The sequence below is a fragment of the Megalops cyprinoides genome, chromosome 13 (genome assembly GCF_013368585.1).
Source record: "Megalops cyprinoides isolate fMegCyp1 chromosome 13, fMegCyp1.pri, whole genome shotgun sequence".
Classification (NCBI taxonomy): domain Eukaryota; kingdom Metazoa; phylum Chordata; class Actinopteri; order Elopiformes; family Megalopidae; genus Megalops; species Megalops cyprinoides.
In genome coordinates, this window is record NC_050595.1 from 17,706,269 (window position 1) to 17,730,450 (window position 24,182).

The 24,182-nt window shown below is 46.8% G+C and overlaps 1 protein-coding gene across 2 annotated transcripts in view; it reads right to left on the reverse strand.

Moving 5' to 3' along the window:
- Window positions 1–24,182, reverse strand: part of map2k5 (mitogen-activated protein kinase kinase 5) — a 44,957-nt gene continuing 20,775 nt past the window's right edge. Inside the window, exons 13-22 of one of the 2 annotated variants that reach the window (XM_036543713.1) lie at window positions 23,410–23,458; window positions 23,217–23,290; window positions 22,146–22,196; window positions 21,154–21,225; window positions 19,197–19,226; window positions 13,611–13,637; window positions 13,265–13,297; window positions 7,674–7,735; window positions 5,690–5,735; window positions 1–1,639 (exon numbers count right to left, since the gene is read on the reverse strand). In XM_036543713.1, the coding sequence (XP_036399606.1) occupies window positions 1,514–1,639; window positions 5,690–5,735; window positions 7,674–7,735; window positions 13,265–13,297; window positions 13,611–13,637; window positions 19,197–19,226; window positions 21,154–21,225; window positions 22,146–22,196; window positions 23,217–23,290; window positions 23,410–23,458 (570 nt within the window). In that variant the 3' untranslated portion in view covers window positions 1–1,513. The remainder of the gene's footprint in view (window positions 1,640–5,689; window positions 5,736–7,673; window positions 7,736–13,264; window positions 13,298–13,610; window positions 13,638–19,196; window positions 19,227–21,153; window positions 21,226–22,145; window positions 22,197–23,216; window positions 23,291–23,409; window positions 23,459–24,182) is intronic. The other variant, XM_036543714.1, reaches the window with a different exon arrangement.

Consider the following 24,182-nt stretch of genomic DNA (forward strand, 5'->3'; position numbering starts at 1 on the left):
CAAATATAAAAACAACTGAACTTTCAAAAAAAGAGCTGATTCTGAAAAATTAAATACTTATGTTGAAAAAGTGACAGACAAGTGACGATTCATGTGCCATCTAATGGGTAGAGCTTCTGTCTGCTGTCAGGTCAGTTACTGTTCTGAACCAATGAAAATGCTTTTCTCGCTAGGGCAGTGCATGCATCCAGTGAGTCACCGACAGCCTATGACAGCTTCACCATTTTTGTGGTTCATGAAGCCTCACTTCACCATCACAGCAGAACTGAGGCTCATCACTTAGAATTAAAGCTTTAAATCACTTGTGCTGCATGGCAAAATTCACCCATCCTTGTTGCAGGAGAAACATTCATGAGCATTAATTTACACACAGGAGCACCTCTCACTACTCATGTTGGGGTGTAGCTAAATCCTTTTGTGTTTTCTTACAGCATAGTAGCCAGCAGCCAAGCAACTGGATTTGACAAAAACCACTGTCAGCCTCTGTTTGAAATGTCAACAACCACATCTAATTGGAAAGTGTCAAACATAAGGCGGGAATCTTTCTCTTAAAGCAGTCTTGATTCTAGTAGTGCCACCTGCAGGTTTGGGAGAGAAACAGAGGAAGCACCTGGGCACTGCAAGCACGCAATACTGTCTGGACTCCAATCTGCTTACCACCATCACTTGCTCTTCACACCCCCTACTGAGGAGGTAAATATCACACTTCCTGCAGTTGTCTTGAGTCTCTTCTGAGTTGCAGTAACAGCAGAGTCAGTGGGCAATACACACACAGGCCACTTTTCCCCCATCACCTCCTCCAAACTAAACTAAAAAAAAAAACTGGCTGCTGCACCAACACTCAGGCAAACCTCACACACTCACTGCACAGCAGCCGTCAGCAGAGAGTCCCAGGCCTCAGAGGTCAGCCTGAACACAGCACAGGTCTGCAGGTTTGATTAAAGCGCCACCTCTGTTTTGGAGGCCTTTCCACATTGGATGGAGGAAATGGGAAAGGACAGAAGTGTTCTCACTCTGAGGCTCCTCCTCTTTCATGATCAATACCTATCAAAAGTAATCCAGCCCAGAGGGAGGGTGTGGTCAGATCTTCTTCCACTTTCAGTGACATCACTCATACCCTGCAAACCCCTGGAAACCATGGAAATGTGACCACATGGGAGGAGGGGTGCAGAATAACCACCAAACACCCCTGGGCTTCATCAAGGAAACCCAGGGCACCATCCAGAGAGGGGAGAGTTCACTGTTGGTCCTGGAACCAGAAGCGAGAGCTGGATTTGGGGTCCGAAGTGTGTGGATGGAGTGCAAGTGTACGTGAGCCGTACGCTAGCATGTTTCGCTTTGCTGTGCCGTGCCGTGCCAGGCTGTGCACCTCCTCTAACAGCTGCAGATGGCCTTCTAAAGTTCTGAGCAGGCTCTTCCATCCATGGCTGGGACTCGGGGTCTGTGAAATTTCGAAGCTGGGGCAATGCTGCTATGACCCTCCCCGGTCCCTCCCATCCAACCTCTGTTGTGGTCACATGGGACACTGAGCTGGAGGATGCTGCTGCTGCTGGGACCTCCTCTCCTCCAGGCAGCGGCAAACCCACATGGACACCACCTCCGCATTGCCATCGTTATACAACACAATGAAGGGGTGGTCCTGAGAAAAAGACAGGGATCATTTCACAACCACCATGCTTAACCTATGAATGTGTTCAGTGGTTTCAATGTACAGTTGTTACTTATCTCTTATTAGAGCCTTTTTTAAGCTGGGTAATATGCTTTAACAATATATACCAAAATATATGGTAACAAAGCATGCTGAATTGAACAGAATTGGAGAAATGGAGAAGACCAAGGGTTGGAGAGATGGCAGAAGAGAGAAAGTAGGTCAATATGTTCTGCACATGAAGTATGGTCCATTATTGCCATTTACTGACATGTAAAGTTCCAAGTTCCTGGCTTCAAACCAGGTTGCCCAGACAGCATGAACCAGCTGTCACGCAAGGGCTTGTTTGAGCTTCCAGGTACTGTGGGTTCTTGTGGGCTCAAACACAGCTGTCGCTGGAAATGAACTCCCGATATTGGTGCCGATGAGACACGATGCAGCACTATTGACAGGAACACTCAGGTCTGTACACAGTGACAGCTCCACAGCCAGGAATTACCCCTCAGGGCTGCCACCCTTCACCTGGGGTCACAGAGGGGTTGGGGTGGGGCGCGTGTGCATGTGAGTGGGCGGGGGGTTCACGGAGACTGACAGCTCAAATAATTCTCCCTGTCAAGTTGGAATATTAGATAAATGACAAACCTGCCTTTTTAATGAACCTGTCACTCCTGGTCTCCTTGATAAAGAAGAACACACCAGCATATCACTAATGTCGGGTAAAATAATGACTTCTAAATAAATTGACAGTGTGGCCCTTTTGGTTCAATAAAAAAAAGAAATTCCTTGTACAGAATCATTATGAGTATGATCAGCTCAAGGGTAAAATTCAAGGTAAGAGGTAAGGTCCCACATCCTAACATCTAACATACTGTGACACATATTAATATTCCATTTGTATCTCATTTCTACACATTTAGATTCTGCGTGATGTTAGCTGGTCTCACTGTCATTCAGACCAATCATTACAATTCAATCAATTGAGATTATCATTCCAATCCAAAATGCTTTCCAAACATGTTTGCCATTTACTTCCTAATAGCCTTTCTTTTCCCTTGTCTTTAGGAGGAAACTGTGCAGACATTAGGATCAGAGATGATTTCACAAAGCCAGAGACACTAGGCTAAAAGGTAGCGGACTGAGCCTGGTGTTACAGTGCAGTGGTCAAGCACCACGCTTCTCCCTCACCCTGTGAAATCCTACACCAGTTTACTCCTGCCAGCTGCTCTGTGCCTGTGACCGCCACGCCACCTTGGAAACTGAGACTAAGCCCAGGCATGGTCAAAGCTGAAAGGGGACAGAGCACTGTGATGCATCAGGTGCCCCAGGATAAAGGAAGCGGCTCTCCTTCCACTGACACCACTTTCCTCATGAAGGTCCATTGTAAAGATCTATTCTACATAAGCTGCCCTCAGCAAACAAAACCATGACCCCACAGCTATGACCATGTGTGCGGCTGAATGCTTTTAGGGAACTTCTAAAGAGGCAGAATTGTAATATATACCTCTGTGTTAGGCCACTACCTGGCCCAAGTTTACCTTTCTCAGAGAGAAAAGCTTATTTTTAAGTGTGACTGCATAATTACAATGCGGTATGGAAGTGATATCCACCTGAGACAACTTAATGCTCTGCTGGAGTCACACCGCCCACCGAGGGAAAATACTACCTCACGCTTTAATTGTCTTGCAGTTTTGATGGGCTTTTTAAACCTAAGATTAATTTATGCAATCTTAAATAACTCTACATATGATTAATAAGTCAGAAAATTAAAAGGGGTCTAATCCAATTATAACAAGTGGCTGGTCATCACTTCATTAACACAGAGATGGAACTGAGAAGTGTGTCTACATGAGTGTTTGTGTGTGTGTGTGTGTGTGTGTGTGTACACCTAGGTCTGTGTATTTGTAGTGTGTGGAGTGTATAAATGAGTGTGTCTGATGAGGAGTGGCCAGATTCATGGATGTACTGTATATATGTGTGTGTGTGTATATACAAGTATGTATGTATTTCCATCTGTTGAACAGTTGACAGTATAATGGATGTGTGTGTGTATGTGTGTGTGTGTGTGTGTGTGTATGTATGTGTGTGTATGTATTTGTGTTTATGACAGAGAAAGGAGATGGACTTAGGAGAGCTGATTTCTACTAAAACTTCAATTAAAATAACAACTCAATAATGGGGACAGAGATATCAAACACATGCGCTGTAGAGGGACACCCTCGGATACCATACACACGCTGCCCAACCAACAGGGGGCACTCTAGGAAATAAGCATCCAGAGTGGGAGATGAGACTTCACTACCAGTCAGAGGACTGTTCTCACTCCCCTCGCTTAACTGGAAACAAGACATCAGCCCTCCTCCAAGCCCCTGCTGTCTATCTGGGTTAGGGTGTTGTGGGGGTGGGGACTGGGGGAGATTCACCCTTAATTGGAGGTGTTTGTCGGTTTGAGGGCTGGACCCCAGGGACCTCACCCTTCCCAGTTACACCCCCCCCCCCAGTTTTTATGCTGGACACATTGCACAAGGCAGGTCACATAGACCCTTTTGTCACAGGAGGGGACTCATCTGCCATGGCTGTGACTGGGGTATCCTGGGGGACAATGGGGACAAAGGTGCTAAAAGGCTGTGTGACAATTGGGGGGGCAGGCTATAGTGGAAGAGAGATGTCAATCACAGCACAATAAAACCACAATCACACTGAGACAATAAGAACGCAGGGAGACAAACGGACAGACACACACGCACACATACACATACATACACACACACACACACACACACACTCTATCTTTAAGTGCCCATCGACCATTTATTCAATTTATCTTGATCATTTAACCTTCTTGTGAGATGTAACCTTTGTGGGATCTTACATATCACATACTGAGCCAGGGAAGAAAGGTGATTCTTCATGCTGGTTCATCTCAAACTTTACTTTGTATCGGCACAAAAATGTGTCACCTATCCACACACTAACCCTAACCCTAACCCTAACACACACACACACACACACACACACACACACGCTTCTACAGAAACATCAACACGGCCATGCTCGATTAAGCTTCACCTTTTTTTTTTTTAACACAGGCTAAGCTCCACATTAATGATAATTAATCATGAGGACACTGCTTGAGAGACTGTTTGAGTGGCACGTTAGATGAAGTTGGTCCTGTCGGATCTAGAGAAAACTTGAATCTGGTGAAACACTGTCAGCACAGAGCTGGGAGAGATCAGTCACTGATCCCTCCACCTGACTTAAGCTACCTTCATAAGGCTTTCTCCTAGCTTCAGTATCACTGTCAGCCTAGCTGTGTAGGAACAGCTCATATAATCCTCATGAAGTAAAGATGGTTCCTGTGGTGTTTTTTGGCAATCAACAGGAAAAGAGATAGCTCTGTGACGCGTGTCCACATCAGTGCGTCTCACAAACAGGACAGAGCAGCGAAAAGATCTCTGACAGCACATGAATCACTGAGTCATTACGTATTGTATTTCGTTTAGTATGATGTGAGCACGTTATTCTGAGGGTAAATTGTTTGGTATGGGTGAACAGGGACTGTGAGCTGAGGGAGACATGTTCACACTCCCTCCTGTGTCAGAGGCACTCAGCACTTCAACAGTCTTGCCCCCCACCCCTCCAAGGACGCCACTGTCCACAAGCACTAAGCGGCAGCTTTTAAATGGCAGAAAGTGCCATTTAAAAAGTGCCATAATCCCTGTGGTGAAATGATCTCTCTCTCTCTCTCACACACACACACACACACACACACACACACAGAACTCTGCTCATCAACCACCTGTCCTCAGCCTTGTGCAGTCTGTATTATTTGGCCTCATGCTATCTGTAATGGCATTTTGAATTTGTTGTATATACATACACAACAGAGCATGTATATACATTACATACATGTATGTATGTATGTGCACAAGGCAGGGCACCTACAGAAAGTTTCAGTAATGTCTTCAAGGTCACAGGTCATCTAGATTAGTTTTACAGCAGACACGGGGACAGGGGAGAGGCACAGGAAGGACCAGGTCTTACCATAAGGTTGTTGGGTGCTGGACGTTCTTTGGGAAGTTTTCTCATGCTGCAAACACAAATGCACACACACATAAACACATTTCTTTAAACTCAGATGAGTAAAGGATGAGTGAAGGACGTGCATTTGTTGTATTGATGGCAGTCAGCTCTTGCAGTTCCACAGACTGAGCGGCCCATTTTAAAGGCAGGCTACCTCCAGAGCAGCGGGATCTTGGTTTTTGAGTCTCAGCTCACAGCCAACCTCCATTTATTCCTCTGCAGCTGAGGGTTTTTTCTCTCCGTTTCTTCTGCTAAACTAGTTCAGAGGTTCCCTTGACCCAAAAGAGCACTTCGCACTCTACGGAGTTGCCCTCATGAGAACTCAAGGGCATCATCTTGTCTCTTCTAAAACCTTTTTTTCTCAATAGCTTTTACGGGGTTGGATGTTTTTCACCACCCAAATGGCAACATTTCCTTTTTGGCAGAGATGGGAACAGAATCTGCGACACTGAAAGTGCTGACCTACATTCAGTCAGGTAAACCCATCCGCAGCCTGTGCAGTTTAAACATTAGAAAACAGGGTCAAGGTGTGTGAGCGCCTTCCACTGCTGAAGTCACCCTTACACTTCATCTCTGCACCTGCAACTGTGTACACACTCTGCTAATGACTCACTGTGCAGATATGCTGCATTGATCCACTGCTGGATGCCCTACCACAGATTCACTGCGCAGATACGCTGCCCGTGTCCACTGTTACATACGTCCTACTGCAGGTTCACTGCACGAGTACACATGCTGCGACAGATGAACTGAAGACATCAGTGTCACACTTGCAGATTTACACCCCAAATAAATTCCAGAAAAATCCATCAGTGCTAGTTGTGCCAGCGTAGATAAATGCACAGGTGCTGGTGAACAGGGGCCTGCTGGTGAGCGGGTGTAAATAAGTCAGTACGACCCAGATAAGGGCTGCGAGGGATTAGGGCCATGGGTAGGTGTGTGTGTGTGTGTGTGTGTGGTGGTAGCCAGTTTGTGATGTGATGAATTAATGCGTGCTGGGGTCTGGCTAATAATAACCAGGGAGGGGGCCCTTTGGACTCCTCCTGAGTCAGGTGACCCATTTGTGTAAACAAGGTAGGGGTAAACTGGCAGCTGGCAAATGTGACCGCCACACACACCTTGCTCATGAATGGGTTAGGGATGGAGGGGCTCTGGGAATTTGGGGTGCATGTGGGAAAACCCCAGCCGGCACTTTGGGCAAGGTATTGTGTATTTGTGTGGGTATCAGGATGCAGGGGTCATGAGGACAGGGAGTAGACCAGTGTAAACACGTTTAATTCTCTTTACCTCTGCTGCAAATCAGAGTCTAATCACCCCTCTGGAGCTGTGTGGGACAGTGGCTGCTAGTGCCTCTGCATGTGGGCTAAACCTCTTCTCTCTGATTGTATGTGCATATAGCAGCTACAATAGTGTTTCTCCTGCTGAACAGCTGAAGCTATGTGGGTTTGGGCTTGGATAATGCTTGGATGGGACACCTCCAGGGAAAGCCAGACCCTGCTGGAAGTGGTGCTGCTGGGGCCAGTAGTGAACACTGTTCCCTCTGGTCCACTGAGAACACCAATATAGTAATGGGGACACTGTGCTGCAGGAGATGCTGTCTTTTGAACGAGATGTAAAATGTAGGTGCTGACTCACCGTGGTCATTCAGAATGCCATGGCACTTACTACAATGAGCAGTCAGCTCTGGCAGGCTGTCAGCCCCGGTGTCATAGCCAATTTCCCAAACAACCACACGGCAAGTATATCTAATAACTCCTCTCAGTTTAATTGGATAAATACATAACCCTTTGCAATTCTGGCACAAAACTGCTGCCATGACTGCCAGATGAGGGCTGCTCATGAGGATGGTTCACTCCTCCCAACTTTAAAATGCTCTAAGGTTATTTAAAGGGATGAAAGGCACTATAGAAATGCAAGTAATTCAATGACTCATTCATATACTCACCACTGAGTGATAAAATGAACGAATGTCTCACTGAATTGTCCCACTGGAAGAACAGGAGGGTCCTGGAGAGAGAGAAGGAGAGAGGGGTATGGGGAAGGTGAGAAGGTTAGGGAGAGGGATAGAGGGAAAGAGCAAGGGAGACTTTACTGCAAGGTGAAATACTGCTTCAGCCTCAGCAAAAAATGACCAATCAATACTTGAAGAAAAGTACATATATATATATTGGTTATTGTACATTTGTGATACAGAGGGTTATAAACACATATACACAGGAAGTTTTCATTTTCATTTCATGAATTTGATTTGATGCCGCCTTACTGTACATTAATAAAAAATACACATCTGTGCTTTAGCAAACATATCTGGATGTAAAAAAAAAAGAGGTTAAAGAAAGAAAATGCATGAATACAAAAAGACAGAGAAGAATAAAATAATAAGTGAGCCCACAACAACCCAAGTGATTTAATCCTCTTCACACTCTCAGAGGGAAAATCTGGCCTTGATCAGTGGGTCTTCAATTACTGCAGTATCTTTGTACCGCTTCCCAGCTTAATCATGTACTGTCTACATTCATTTTAACAGCACCTGAACCCCCCTTTTGTTGGCTGGGGACAATGAAGGAAGTGTTTATGTTTTCCACGGCCACACATGAGGTATAGGCAGACTGCAATACAAAGAAGAAGAAAAAAAAACACGGACTGAATGAAGAAAACCAGAGATGATCAGCTTGTGCCTCAAGGGATACTGGGTAGCCAAGGGCAGACGGGAGACGTGGACAGGACAAGGGCGACAGAGAACAGGATCCACCATCCCAGTACAAAGACGGAACGAGAGGAAGAGGAACAGGGGAAGAACAAGGGAAGGAAAGAGGAGAGAGGGTTTGGGAAAAGAGAAAGCAGAAGTAGTACAGCGAGATCGGCCACATGCTCGGTCAGAGAGGAAAAGCCGGGGCGGCGTGGTCCGAGTGCTGTTTCCACCCAGCCCGTTTCATTCCCTCTGTCCATCTGACCCATTTCATCCCCCCTTCTGAGCAGGTCGATTTCTGTGCTCCTTTGATCCATGCGATTTCCTTCCATCTTTCGTTCTGTGTGATTCCTTCACACTTGCAGTCTGGCTGATGTCTGTTTCTCTTTTGGGAAACTGTGCTTTGACAGCAGCAAATGTCCCTGCAGCATCACCCCCCTCCACCCCAAATGCTCAGAGGAATTGTGGGAGGCGGCCAGAGGAAACGCACCAATGGCAGCGGCTTTAAGGAGACAGGAGGAACTCGCTAACCTAAGCCCCAACAGCATGCTGAACGCAACGACCTAAAATACACACACAGAGACACACACACACACGCACATGCACACATTCACATTCGCACACAGGCACATCACATGCACACACATCACACATACACAGACAGACACACAACAGGTATGCATTCAAACAAAACAAAAAAAAAAAAAGGAAAATAAACACGATTCAACCCGTCATCTGATCCCAACCGCTATTGAAATAAAACACCTTTTGGCAGCTTTTACTCCCTGATACTGTACTGAGAGCACCTCGCAGAGTATGATGCAGATGCCTAGTTAAATGAACAAAGGAATGGCTTATCCTGCCCCCCCTCTGGAGGGCTGACAGATACATCATCATACACAGCCCTACGGGCTACAGCCACTCAGCGTGCGTGGCGTTTAGAGAGAGCCCCCCCCACTGCATGCATTCATTAAGGGGGGGGGGCTTTGATGTGGCTGAAGCTTGTGGCTGATGAAAGCGCAGCTGTATTAGGCAGCGGCCATCATTACCAGACACTACAAACGCACAGAGGCCTCGTCCCCCTGTCTCCTATTCACACAATGAGAGGTAAATATACATGTAATTGCAGGGGTGCAATTATCAGACACAGAGGAGAGGAGAAATCTGAACAGTAATTACACCAGAGAGGAACTCGTGATTAGAAGCTTGTTTCATATTCAAAAACAACATCAACAAAGGCTTAATACGGGCACACACACACACACACACACACACACACACACACACACACACAAAGCTGTCGAGATGTGAAGAGTTCTGAACCGTCTTTGTCTGGACCAATAATTTCACAAACAGAGGCTGGCAGGCCAGATCAGAATTACTGGATGCAGGAGAAGTTTGTAGAAAAGGAGGCAAAGTCTGGGGAAATGCAACTCAGATGCAGAGGTCAAGTAAATACAGGTAGAGCGGGGCGGCAGTGTAGCATAGTGGTAAAGAGCAGGACTCGTAACCGAAAGGTTGCCGGTTTGATTCCCCGCTGGGGCACTGCTCCTGTACACTTGGGCAAGGTACTTAACCCAGAGTTGCCTCAGTGAAATATTAAGCTGTATGATTGGATAACATGTGAGAATTGTAACCTATGTAAGTCGCTCTGGATAAGAGCACCTGCTCTTGCAGAAGATCCAGTGAATGAGAGGGTAAGCACAGTCAGGTTAGAGGTCGTGGCAGGGGAATAACTGGGAAGAGGAGAAACAAGGCTGAAATGAGGCAGGTCAAGACCGAATCAAGGAGGGGCAGAGGAGGGGCGGGACGCAGTCTGCGCTATAACCCATTCATCCATTTAATACTTTACATTCCCCTCCCTCCTGAGTGCCCCCTAGAGGCATTACCTCATATCTACATCAGACCATCCAGAGTAACAGGACCTCTCTCCCTTTAGTATACCTCCAGCTACACATTAATAATCTGCTCAAAAAGCCCCCTTTACACTCCATACGTACAATAAAATTAAATGTCCTTTCAGAATTCCTTTGCTCAGAACACCACATCATGTCAGTTTCACTGGCTAATTAGGGGCACAGTACAATCTGAAGTGGTGTGTTTAGGGAGTCCTGCCCTGCTTTTTGCCTCTCAGCAGGGGCAACCTCTCTGTCCCCATGTTCTGTGTCTTTTCCTCCCACTCCCTCTCCCTTAGCCCCACAACTCTGAAACAGACCCGCCTTCCCCTCTCCTAATTCTGCCGCTCTTCTACGAGACCCCCCCCCCACCCCCCAGTCCCACAGCCCCGCCTCTCGCCCCTAGCTGGGGCTTCGGGGTAGGAGTTAAACTGGATTAGCGCTGGCGTTGTGTCCCTGGAAGCGGATGGCTCTCCGTCTCTGTGCGCAGCTAAAAGTGGGAATCCAGCACAAGCCAGTACCACGCTCCTGGTTTGTGGGAGTGTGTGTGGTGTGAGCACAGAGCTCGCTCCGCCAGGGGGGAGGAGGGGCCACGGAAAACACAGTTTGAGTGATGCCTCTGCCTTGTGAGTAATGAACGGTTCAAGGGGGTCAACCCATTACAACTACAGCCCTTTAATTATTAATTATAGCTATAAGTGTAAGGACATATTCAGTCTGTTAATGTGAGACCACACTGCACAGCCCCCCCCACATATCAGCAAGCAGCTCAGGCAGAAAGATGAGACAATAAAGGCCCCCCCAACACACACACACACACTCACACACCCTAATACACACATACACTCACAAACACACACGCACTCTCCCAACTCACAACACAGTGAAGTTAGAGGCTGGCTATTAGTTCTAGCTTCCATATGGCAGTTAATAGCCACAAATCCCACTACATAAAATGCTTCAGCTTCAATGTGAACCCTGCCATTTGGTGAGGCCAGAAACAATAACAGTACAGTATAACAGTGGAAAGTCATAGGGAAAAGGCCTTGATCAGGGAACTTTACATGAATTACATCAGCACCCAGCTGTTGAACAGGTTAACATGCTATGTTACTTGTACATCAAGGCAAGTAAATAATGCAAGAATGTACTGCATGGGTTAATCACAGCACGGGTCTAGCATAAAAATTGTTCAGTGGAACATGGGTATATGTGGAGCCATCCAATCGCTGACAGGGGAGGGGACATCCCAGACTTCACTGTCAACAGCCCCAGCTCCACGCTGAGTGATGGATCAGAGAAGTATGTCAAGGTGTTGGGGTTGGGAGCAAGTGGGCGCGATTCGGGGAGATGAAGGTTAATGCAACACACCCCGGCGCCGCGCCCCCCCTCTGCCCCCCGAGCCTGCCCCCCAGCCTCCCGCAGCAGTCACGCTACATTACCCCTGGCCTGGAGGAGGGGGGTGCGCTGTGGGGAGGACATCTCCGCTGTGACACATTATCACTTCACCAGGACAAAGAAAGAGATTTGCTACTGGATTTTTTTTCCCTCTATATGCTTTGATGTGTTTAGCTAGCCTGCACACGTCTGCTAGTCAATACTAGCCTTTCAGTTTAAATATGCATGTAGCCACCACCTTCCAATCCACACAGTCCTACCAATGTGAGCAAAAATGTACACGTGAAACATACTCTTGGTTAAGTACTTCCTGTTAGTAATAGTAATAGCAGAATCATAATGTTATTTGCACTGCATCTGTACCATTCATTGTGTTTTATCTTGCTTACATATTACAAGCTGTTTCATTGCCAACTAAGTTATGCCATGCTGGTTCATTACAGACTCTGCCATTACAAACAATTTCATTACTGTTTCATTATTGGCCGTGTCATTAAAGAATGTCATTACAGGCAGTTTCATTACTGACAATCATTACTGAGTGTATCATTGCATACGGTTTCATTACTGACCGTGACATTGCAGTTGCATTACTGTATCATTACCTACAGTTTCACTACTGTGTCATTACACACAGTTGCATTACTTACTGCGTTATTACTGACAGCATAATTGCATCCCATTTCATTACTGTGTCATTACACACAGTTTCATTACTGTATCATTGCCTACGGTAATCTTACATGCTGTTTCATTACTGACTGCATCATTACTTGCCGTGTTATCACTGACTGTGTCATTACACACTGTGTCACTACCAACCATGTCATTACTGACCAAGTCACTACAGACTGTGTCATTACTGACCGAGTCATTACAGAGTATGACATCAGAATCTATGCACTCTCAAGCCCAGGTCCCACCCCCAGCTAAATTAGAAAACTGACAGGTACACACTGTCTGATGCACTCTGGTGTTTTAAGGTTACTACGTTTAGCATGGCTACCCATGTGCAATGACAATATGACATATGAATTATGACATAATCTGACACTTTCTTGTGCTGAACTGATTGTGGTTTGATAAGAAAACATTGGCAACAGAGGAAAGAACCATCATTCTGTCTTAGCGCTTTGGAGGGACTGCAGCTAAATAAATATTTTCTTCCACACAGCTGAAAAATGTCAATATTCACAAGACATTCCCAGCGCAATAACATAACCACAAAAGAGTGAGGCTTCTAGTGATGGCACTCAAACCCACGCACTCAGAAAAACACTGACGGCTTTCTTTGGGACTGCGGCTGATCTCCAGGCAGCCACTGATGACTCCCAGTGGTCGTGCCCCCCTCTCCTCCTCGTTCTGTTACCCCGGGCCAGCCGCCCGCTGTACTCCAGCTCCCTGCTTCTCCGCGGCCTGCAGCTCCCTCAGCCGAATGGCTCAGGGGCGGAGTATAAGACAGAGCGGCGCTCTGAGCTTCATTAGGAAACAAAATATAAGCTTTCCACTCCATTAGGAATGACTTTAGCAGTGGAGTGAGGGCCTACAACTCACCTCATCAACGATGCACTGCAGTAACTGAAGAGGCTAGAGAGGGAGAGAGAGGAAAGAGGAGACGGCATTAAGTGTACACGAAATTCCTTTACAGTAGAGTGGCAAGGAAAATCATAAATGCCACAAAATGCAAGCAGATTAATCAAAAACACCATCAAAGACTGTGGAAAACACTGCAGGATAGAATATTTTTTGATTGTAATAGTACCTGACAATTAACACTTATTTTTTTTTTCTCCAGTGCAAAAGTGTGAATGTTTATGAAGTCTAATGGGAGGCGGGACAGGGAGAAAAAGCTGTAGGTGTGGAAGAATGTGGGAGAATGTTGGTATTTTCCCTCACTCACCATTAATGATCCCTGGTTCTTCTGGATCTGAAACAACAAAGGAACAAAGAGAAAGGGAAAATAAGGGAAGGAAATATGTAATTAGCACGTCGTCACGATCCAGATGACTAACGCACACATTAGGCACCTTATAATCACTGAGAGCAGATGACTGCATGGCTGGTGGGCAATTTGTGGGCCTGTGTTACCACCATTTACATAATGGAAACACACAGCTCTTACCAGCCTGCCGCTCATCTGTGCAGAAGGAAAGTGAGTGGATGGGTAATGTCACTATCCTCCAGGATATGCGAAAAATCAGGGCTGCAACATCAACACTTACATCTACTTCTATGTGCCATGTAGTGGCTCAGTTACAAAAGTTTTCTTTTCCTAAAAGAGTCTCTGAAAGTCACCATTCCATAGCAATAAGAACATAAAACCATACACAGACTTAAATGAGGTGAACAGGCCATTCAAACCATCGTCACTGATCCCCGATCTATAGTAATAATGATAATGGCAAGCGCTATTTATACAGGCCTTTGTATACATGACAAATACACTTTTCTCATTAAGGGAAAAGAAAAATGTAAAACATACGATTTTAAAGAGAAGTGGCAACTGTAAGAACAGCCTCTCTGTTTTCATCTGGTATGCCTGGTGTGGGTATTACCAGCAAGAGATCCCGTATTGTCACCCACGTGTCTGAAAGCTTACACCCCTGTCACAGGGGTACAGAGTGGATTCCAGGACCTCCATGACCAGAACATCAAACATTTAAACCCTGTGACCAACAGCAGCAAGACTGAGTTACAGACACAGCAAAATGCTGGATCCACAATCCATTATGTAGTAAGTAAGGAATAGGGCAATCCCTCATTCTCCTCAGCAGGTGCGTGTGCATGTGCCTGACCTGAGGAAAACCCTGGGAGCAAAGGTGCCTCTGCCCAGATCAAACAGTGCTTGACTTGATCAGCACTGTGATTATAGTCAGTAAGATAGGAACCGTGTGCTTCTAGTTGCAGCACTCTGTGGAAAAAGAGGTGAGGGAGAGGAGGGTCTGCGCCCACCCTCCGCTCTTCCTCATTGTAATAAAAAAGGGAGAGTTTTGCCACTAAACCCAAATGTGTCGCCGTTAGTCTCGCATGCACTGAGCTGGAATTACGGTCTCGCCGCAGCCTGGGGCTCCCAGATTTAGCACTGACCCCGCGTGCTACCCTCACCCAAACCCCCCCGCTGACAAATCTGAGCGCGTTTTTTTCTCCCCGCCTCCTCCAGAGTGCTCCCCCCAGCACCCCCCACCCCCCCCGGGCTCCTCCCATCTCATCTCCTCTTTAAGTGGAAAACGGGACCTCTGCGCAGAGACCTCTTTTAACATTCATAGAATAAAAGAGACAGCAGCGAAATGCTAAGGGACACGCTGTGATCTCGCTCCCGCTCTTCCAAACACCCCCCCCGCCACCCCCCCACAGGATACAGGGACAACGCCGGCAGCAGGGGATTGTGGGAAAAGCATCACTCTGGTCTCAAAGGTATCCCGCTCACATTTGCAAAGTGAGCGCTGAAAGAGACACAGAGAGACAGCAGACTGGTGCAACACAGAGAGCAGAGCATTAGCTGGCTGGAATAGGTGCTCCCCTTCCAAGCTCTGCTCAACAGCAAGCAATGACAGAGCGCACTCAATCCACAAAACTTGGCTTACACTGTAAGTCGCTCTGGAAAAGAGCATCTGCTAAGCGAAGAAAATAAAAAATGTAAATGAAAAACGTATTCCTGAAACGTTGGGAAGGGAAATGCAGATTGCTGGGAAGGAGAATGCTGAAATGCAGGAATAGATTAACAGAGGGAGCTAGATACAGTAACTATAACAATCATCTGAGTCAAACACATTTGAAGGTTGCTAGAAAAATCATAATTTCAGAAATTGACTACAAAGAGGAAAAAACAGCCATAAACACAAGGGAGCCATCAATCAGCAGGCAGAGCTCTGAGGGGGGCTACAAGCTTACGAGAGAATCTGCTGTCAAACATCTTCAGTGCAAACTGTAAAAAAAAAATGAAAACAAACTCCATTAAGTCCTGAGACAGAATGTAAATGATTCACAGCATGGGGCGAAATGGAATTAGAGTCTTCTCCAGTCAGACGTGAGGGGAACTCCTCTACCCACAAGTACGCAGACACACGCTCACACAGAAGAACACACAAGCACACACACGCACATGCATCTCGCACACTGGCCCGTACAGCCCCGACCACCCAAAAAGTAATATGGATATAGAATCACCCTTTTTTCACCCCTCCAAACACTCCCCTCCTTCCGCCCAATAACTTGGAAAAACATTGTACTCATGCTGATATCAGGTGCATCAAATTTGTTCCAGGCATTCTCTGGAAGAAAGCTCCGGACAGCCAGAGAGCTCTGTGCAATCAGAGCAGAGCAGAGAGATGCATGGAGAAGAGCTTTGTGCAGACAGATATGCTGTCCGTGGCACCACCAAGCCAGGTAAGACCTGCAGGTGAGCATCTTGGGCATCATGTGGAGACAGAAAAATTAACAATGAGATGGAAATCGCTACGGCGATGAGCTGGAAATCGCCACAGCGATGAGATGGAAATGGCTATGGCGGCAGGGGGTCTCGCTCACTTTCAGTATAATGTATAATAGAATATCGAGAGAGAGGCTGGGTGAGAAAACATCTGAGGGCTTTCGCCACAACACCAACAGTGCTGTTTACACAGAAAAAAATATATTCTTTTCACTTCACACTTCCAAGTGATTGGTGGGAAGTTTATTAATTGGTCAACAATTTCTTAATTGGATACTGAAAAAGAAACTCCTGTTTTACTCCTGTATTATATTAATATACAACTCCCCCCCAAAGCCCTATAGAGGTGTATCAATGGTCTGTCCTCAAGTTTATACAAATCAGGACGAGTGATCTGTATAAAACCCTGCCCCTAGTTATTCAGTGGACAGTTCACTGTCCTACACTGCTCCACTCTGTATGGGAACATACATACAGTACATATTAGTAAGGAAAGAAACAGAAAGTAGAACAGAAGGCAATAGCACACCTCAGCCTTTCCTGCTTTGGTGTGTAAGATAGCCCATCCTCTGTACCACTGAGTGCTCAGGATTGTACTGCAGAACTGCTGCCTCCACTTTTCCCGCTTCCCTGAAAAAGGGCGGAGCTGCTGCTCTCAGTGTTAATCAGAGCAATTCTGCCGTGCTGCAGTTTTAATTTAACGGTCTTCTGCATTTTTAATTAGTCCAGCGGGAGTGGCAATGACAGGAAGTTGGAGAATTTCTCTGCTCTCTCTCTCACTCTGTTTCTCCAGTCGCTAAAAGTTTTCTGCTGTTCCTATGAAACAGGGCGATCCTTCCTAAAAACATGAAAACAAGCAGCTCTCCAACACAGTACAACACTGGAGGGCATCTTCAGGCAGAAGGGCAGGACTGAGGCATACTAATTAAGGAAAAATGCTCGTAGCCAGAGGGTTGCAGGTTCAATTCCTGTAGTGGACTGTGTACTTAACCACCCTGCTGTATTAAAACAGCAACTCAGCACTGGATACCAACATTTCATAGAACTCTGCATTCTCTGGTCAGAAAATGGTGCCTTTTGATATACTACATAAGGATACAAATACCTACATCCTGGCATTTACCAGCATCCAAATGGCTGGCAGAAGGAGCCTGTCCTCCTTGGCTAAGACTTTATGACCAGAGATTGGATCCTTCTAACCAATGCAACCCAAGAAAGGAGCCAGGATTTACTGTGGTCATTGTCAAAGGGCCACAGTAAAAATGATTTCAATTTCTAATAAGCACTTAATTTATCATATCTTGAACTGTCAATTTTCTAACCATTCAGGCTATTTTGGCTGTTTTAACTAACATACACTGCAGTGCTGCTGAATTTATGCTTTCTGGTGAGATGGTGAAAATCTGAACACATCTCGCTCAAAAACCCTTTGTGTCCGTCTACCCCAAACATGAAGCCTCACACAAAGCTCTGCAGGGTCACGCGAGACCCTCCAGCCACAGGTAGGCCGCTCCTGCTGTAGCAGCTCAGGTAGCGATCCTGTATAGGAGGGGTCTCCCGTGAGCAGCATGCTGATGAGCTGTTATGACATCACCTCATCGGTCCAAGGTAGCCGACATCTTAATCAGAGACAGAGCGAGAAGGAGAGAGAGTGAGAGAAGCAGGGAAGGAGAGAAAGAGTGAGAGGGAGAGGAAGGGAGAGAAAGAGAGAGAGAGAGAGAGAAAGAGAAGGAGAGAGAGGGAGAGAGCACCGATTCTCTCCTTGTTATTCCACAGCCATGCTTGTGAGCACACAATGGAGGCTGGCATACATTAGTTTATGTAATAGCATGGCGGCGCGGATTAGCATGACAATGGCAGCCGTTAATGGCTGCCACTGCAGAGGCACTTTCAAACGAGGTGTGCCCGCGGGGTCCGGGGCTCGCAGACGAGCCATGCACCAGGGACATCCTGTTTCAGGCCCCGTCCCGCACGCTTAAATAACAGGGGAGCAGCCCTGCTCGCTCCAGTGACAGGGGGGGCGGCCCCACCTTTCTCCGGTTCCCTCAGGAGTGCACACGCCCCGGGCCTCCAGGACATCATTAACTGTGGGCTGAGCGATCAGCGGCGTGACCCAGGAGCACACACCCCTCAGGAGTGTCTTACCGCCAACGTCCCACTCAGACACACATCCCCAAGCAATCATCCCAACAAAAACCACCCTGTCTTCTTCCCTCTGGCTACATCCATCTTCTACAAAACATTTGCACCGCATTTCGAAGCCTTTAAATATCTTAAGTAGTCAGATTTTAACAATGACACCTTTAATGAAGTATCAGGCATGCAAAATTGGTAACATCAGTCTCCTGAAACAGGATTTAGATTCGAATGAGGTCAGCTTCCACATAGGTGAGTTCATGCTTGCTGATTGATAATGACAGTGAGGATACTGAAACAAGATCAGAGCTCCACTGCTCTTTTCACCCAGCACATCTTCAGACTGCTATTCTGGGTATAGATTTACATTTGTTTACAGTGGCGCTGTAATCCCATCTGAAAGGAGAATAACATACTTTTTACTGAGCTCCAAACAAAACACAGCTACTGCGAGACACCAGGCCTCTGAGTCAACAGCGATGAACAGATTTGTCCACGGCAGAAAATCCACAAATCCTATTCTCCTGTCTTAAGGGTGACATAATCGGATCTGAACGCGGTAATCCAAGACGAAAATTCCCAGAACGGGATTACCTCCAGATATCCAGATCCAAGGCCTGACTCCGGTGTTTACACCGCGGGATTCCCAGATCCAGCGGCTCTGTGATCAGATTAGTGTGGGATTTCAGGTGCCGTGTGCATTATGGTGTGGAGGAGGGCGTGGAACTGGCTGTATGCCGCAGGGATGAACCGAGCTAATGGAGACAGAGCGGCTAGCTGGCGTTCTGAAGGAGCGGCACGCGCAAAACGGCACCTGCGGCCTCAAACCACACCGTCACTGCAGCCGGAGACACCCCCACACATCCCGCATTTAGAGCCAAGCTCTGTGACAAACTGACCTACGGGCTGGCAAACACTCACCTGTGGGTAGGGGAAGCTGCCCAGAGCTAGCTGTGGAGAGAGAGAAAGACAGAGCTTTATTTTTCGAAAAGGCGTTCACAATGTTTTAAAAACCCTAAAAATTAAAAGTGAGAATTGAGGACAGGCCCTGTGTGTTTCTGGCAGCCCCCTGTCAAAGCCTGAAGGACAGGGACAATGTAGAAAACTGAATGAATCAAGCATGTCTTACTGCTGTTGTAATTATTACTCCTGTTTTTAATGTTATTATCATTATCACTGCCATTGTTTAATTTCCTCTCAGGGTTGATCTATTTATTTTTACACGACACTTGGTTATCACTTTTATTCATTTTAAGCGTTAGAAAATAAGACAGGCATCATTCCAATAAAGCTTTTGACCTCGAAAACCTCTACACTGGAGAGGGAAACCAGTGAAAGACAAAGCTGCAAAGACAAAGGCCCCGGAGAGGATGGCAGTTTACTGCAGGTTCAAAGAGTTAACATTAGCATCATTATAAAGCCTTTGGCTTTACTCGACTGATGATTGGACCCCACAACCTTCTGGGCCGAGGGCAGAAACTCCGCCTGCAAACCCAACCCTGAGCAGCAGGAGGAAAAGGCAGGGGAGGAGCGGCCACCTGCTGTCACACCCCAGCACTGCTGATGAGTCCTGTTTAATGGAGATCCTAATGGGATTGCCTTCTTTCAGTTTCTAGGAACTGGGGGGGGGGGGGGGGGGGTACTGTGCCAGGCTGTGTGTGTGTGTGTGTGGGGGGGGGGGGGGGGGGGGTGATACACAGCTGGTAGGGAGGACAGAGAAATTGAAGGACAGGGATGAGGAGCTGGAGGGATTTAGGAATGAAAGAATGAAAAGATGAAAGAATGGAGGGATGGAGGGATGCATACATCTGCTGAGAGAGAAAGAGAGATAGTAGCAAAGAGTGATTGAGAAAGATATGGAGAGAGAGACGGAGACAGGGATGGGGGATAAAGAGAAGGCTCCCTTACCCCCTGTGGTTTGTAATCCAGCAAATGAGAATGAAGTGCCTTTCATCTTTCCAATGGCACCTAATCTAAGATATAGCTTGAGCAGGCAGATACAGTACTGGCACAGCACTGACACTGGTTCAGAGCATTATTAGTGCCTTTAGAGCCACCTAGTGGTAAAACAAAGGTACTATTATTACTCTGAGGGAGCCACTTGCTCAGCATCAGGGAGTGAGTGAGTGAGTTAGTGACACTACCATTTCTAGGGCAGCTTGGTAGCAGCCAGAAAAAGAGAGAAACCACAGAACACATGCTAAAGGTCAGGCAGTTCCTGTGGATTAATCTGAATTAGACTTGGTTAAAGCCAGATATCAGTTTATTAACCTTTATCAGGCCCTGTGAACGCTGCCATCACTCAGTGAATAAAACCACTACCGGCTCTGGGAGTTAACAGGAAGGATCCATCGATGGGTGATTTGGATTGGCAGTCAAACCCAATAACACTGAGTGGGATTTTCCCATACAGCCCACCATCCATTATCACTGGAACTGCTATCATATTCATGGCTATTGATAACTGCGGGGCAACAATTTGTACCGGCAGAAGAAAGCCTTCAACAGTAAAAGACTGAGAATCAATAATGCTAATCAGACACGCAGAGGCTCATATTGGGAGCTTCATATTGGGATCTGAAATTAAAACATAATTTTACAGCATAGCCTGTCAGTGCCCCACATAATCACATGCACACACGTGTGACTGAGAGAAGATTCCCATGTGACAGAAGGTGGGGTCTGCTAGGGTTTCATACCAAACTCAGCTGTTTAACTGAAGTCTTCATTCTAACAGGCACTCACTTCAGCTGGCAGTAAAGGTGTAAATCCACAGCCTACTGATTAATTAACTAATTAATTAGTTGATTAATTAGCTGCTCACTGAACACTAAACATGTACGGTGGGGTTCAGGGGAAGCAGCTCCCCGATATTTACCTCCATGAATGAGATCCCTACGCTCCACACGTCCGAGTGGATGCCATACTGCTCGCCTGATATCCGCTCCGGCTGGAACACACAAGCACACAGCCAATCAGCAATCTTACACAGGGTACTCGTCTGTCTTCTCAGCCAATCAGCAATCACGCACAGCGCACTCATCCGCCTGCTCAACCAATCAGCACTTGTCAGTCTTCTCTGTAAACGCAAATTATCATGCTAAAGTGTAGTGGCACGGTGACCCAACAGCACAACAAAAGTAGCAACAATGGGAGGAGTTTTATGCCAGACATCCTGTACATTATGGTTGGGATCCTGGACGTCTGGTGGTGGGAGTACGATGAATGTCGATGCAACTTCTGACACTTATTACATGTTTTTCTGGTAATAAACAGAGAGAACAGTGTGTTTCTTTTTGGAGGGGGTCCCATAGCAAGGTCTTCACTAACAGAAGGGGTGTCAGAGTGGGGGGTGGAAGGTCAGGCCCATCTCCTCCCTGTGAGCGTTTGTCCGGGGGATAGAGGCGCTAGCGGTCATAGACACTGGGGGATGTGAAAAGCTGTGTGTGTGTGTGTGTGTGTGTGTGGGTCTGCACCCCATTCTCATCACTGTTGGGTCTACACCGCATGCTGCAGGGAGAGTCCACTCCATCTTCAGCCACGTAGCAACTGCACATGAAGCAGAGGGACCATTTCTAAAGTGCACACATGTGAGGGGAAACTGATGCGGGGGGGCTGGATGGGGTGGGTGGGGGGGGGGTAAATCCAGCACGGTACAAAAGACACAAAATGTGATTCAATTAACAGATAAATGCAGGAACAGCTGCCACACTGCCATGACGTTAACAAGCGCCTGCCTTGATCCACCCCCCCCCGCGGTGTGGAGTTTCTCTCTGATCACAGAGAGCACATGGAGAATCAATACAATCAGATGATTGGCACAGCTCTTGGAAAAAAAAATGCTCTCAGCTGAACATCCATCACACTTACCGCCATGTATGCATTTGTGCCCACGTACGTTTTTGCAATCGAATTGACCAACTGTGGGAAAAACAGAGGAGAAAAAAAAGCATTTAAATCAAAAGGTGCTTTACTGAATAATGAAGAGTGAAAGGAATAATACAATACACAGTTCAGCAATTCAGACCAGTGTAAGATATTGTATTTTCTGCATGTGCGTTTGAATCAAACATAATTTCACGCTCCTTGATAAATTCAATGGAAAGATACAGGATTGCTAAAAGACACACTGTTGATGACAAGGGGCTAGTAAAGAAGTCAACAAGAAGGGAGCTCCCTGAAGGGGGCGCCAGCCGCGCTGACCGTCAAGCGGGTTGAGAAGGGGAGTGTTGCGGGTTTTGCATCCGGGTCCCTATGAGGCTGCCTCCCCGCAGAGGGGTGTGATGAAAACTCATTAAAAAGGATGAATGGCATTGTGAATGGTGGGTGGCTTTTCTGCCCTGCGTATCCCCTGTGGTGGTTGGGACGTCCCTGCTGTTCCCCCCCCACACTCCCCAGCACACGGCATTGGTTACTGTCTGCCCGCCAGTCGCTCGCCTTGTCATCGGCTGCATATCACTTCAGCTGCTTTCTCATTTTGAGGAGCAGTAATTATATCATCAGCTTTTTTTTTTTTAGCCGTGAAACAATGCGAGCTGATGCGTAATGCTGGGGAGGTCTTTGAGACAGGAGGTCCCGTGCTCACTGTAATGAGTCACGACTCTAACCCAGATCAAGTGAAAAGAGGCAGTGCACCCTTTCCTCTGCATTCACACGTGTAATTACTGTACTTTATTTTTGCTGAGCAGAGGCTCTTATCTAGAGTGACTTAAAACAGTTCACAAGCCATCCATTCATACGGCTGGATATTTACCGAGGCACCGTGGGTTAAGTACCTTGCCCAACCACTACACCCCACAGCTGCCTGAGCACACATGTCCACCTGCATTCTCACCCACATGTTCACACGTACGCAAGCATACACGCTCGCACACACACACACACACACACACACACACACACACACACACACACACACACACACACGCGTGCAAGGCATACCTGAGTGCTGACTCCAAAGTCACAGAGCTTCACCTGCCCCCGTGTGTTCACCAGCATGTTAGAGGGCTTCACATCTGCAGAAGACAGTCAGAGCACTGTGGACACACACGCTAGTACACACGTGCACATGCACGTACACATTGGAGATCTGCACTCATATGGGTTTACCCTCTCCGCTTTGTTGCACACTCACCTCTGTGTAAAATCTTTAAGCTCCACAGATAGGTGAGGCCTTTCACCACCTGCAATAAGAGGACACTCATAATGAATGGAATGGAAGGGAGTGGGACAATCTGAGTGAAATGGGACAAATCAGCACAGACTCACAATGAAAGGAAGGCCTGTTTGTGAATGGGCCATTCTGACCGAAATGGGACAGGCATGGGCGTGAAACTCTCAGTCACCTCATACACGTGTAATGTGATCATTCCAACAAAGCCAACATTCGTCGCGCAACATCTTGAGACTTTCTGCATCTGTCATCTCTAATGCTCTGTAGGTCACCTTGGGTAAGGCTGTCTGGCAAACAAATACATAAATAATACAGCCTTAATAAAGCCTTAATCAGACTGTGGGCTGGTGTACATTTCCTTTAGTCTGTTGACAATGAACTGAAGATGAATTATGAAACCCCTTGAGGGCATTTATATTTGATGAGCTCATGCTGATCTTTCCCCTGTGTTACATGTCTCCACACTCTGGAGGTCACTGCTCAGATCAAGGGGCGGCTCATCATTCTGCCCGTGCAGTCAGTTCAGCACGGCTCTGTCTCTGACGTTTGGAGGACGTCACATAAATGTCAGAGCCAGATGAAACATTAAGCGCTACAAGAGGGGAGCAGACATTCAAAGCTGGACTCCTCCTGCACAGCGCCCCCTAGCTACAGCGCTCGCTGGTATACTCCATTACCCCTATTACGCTGCAGCTGTATTTGGTGTGCTGATTTTTGTTACAATCAATTATCCC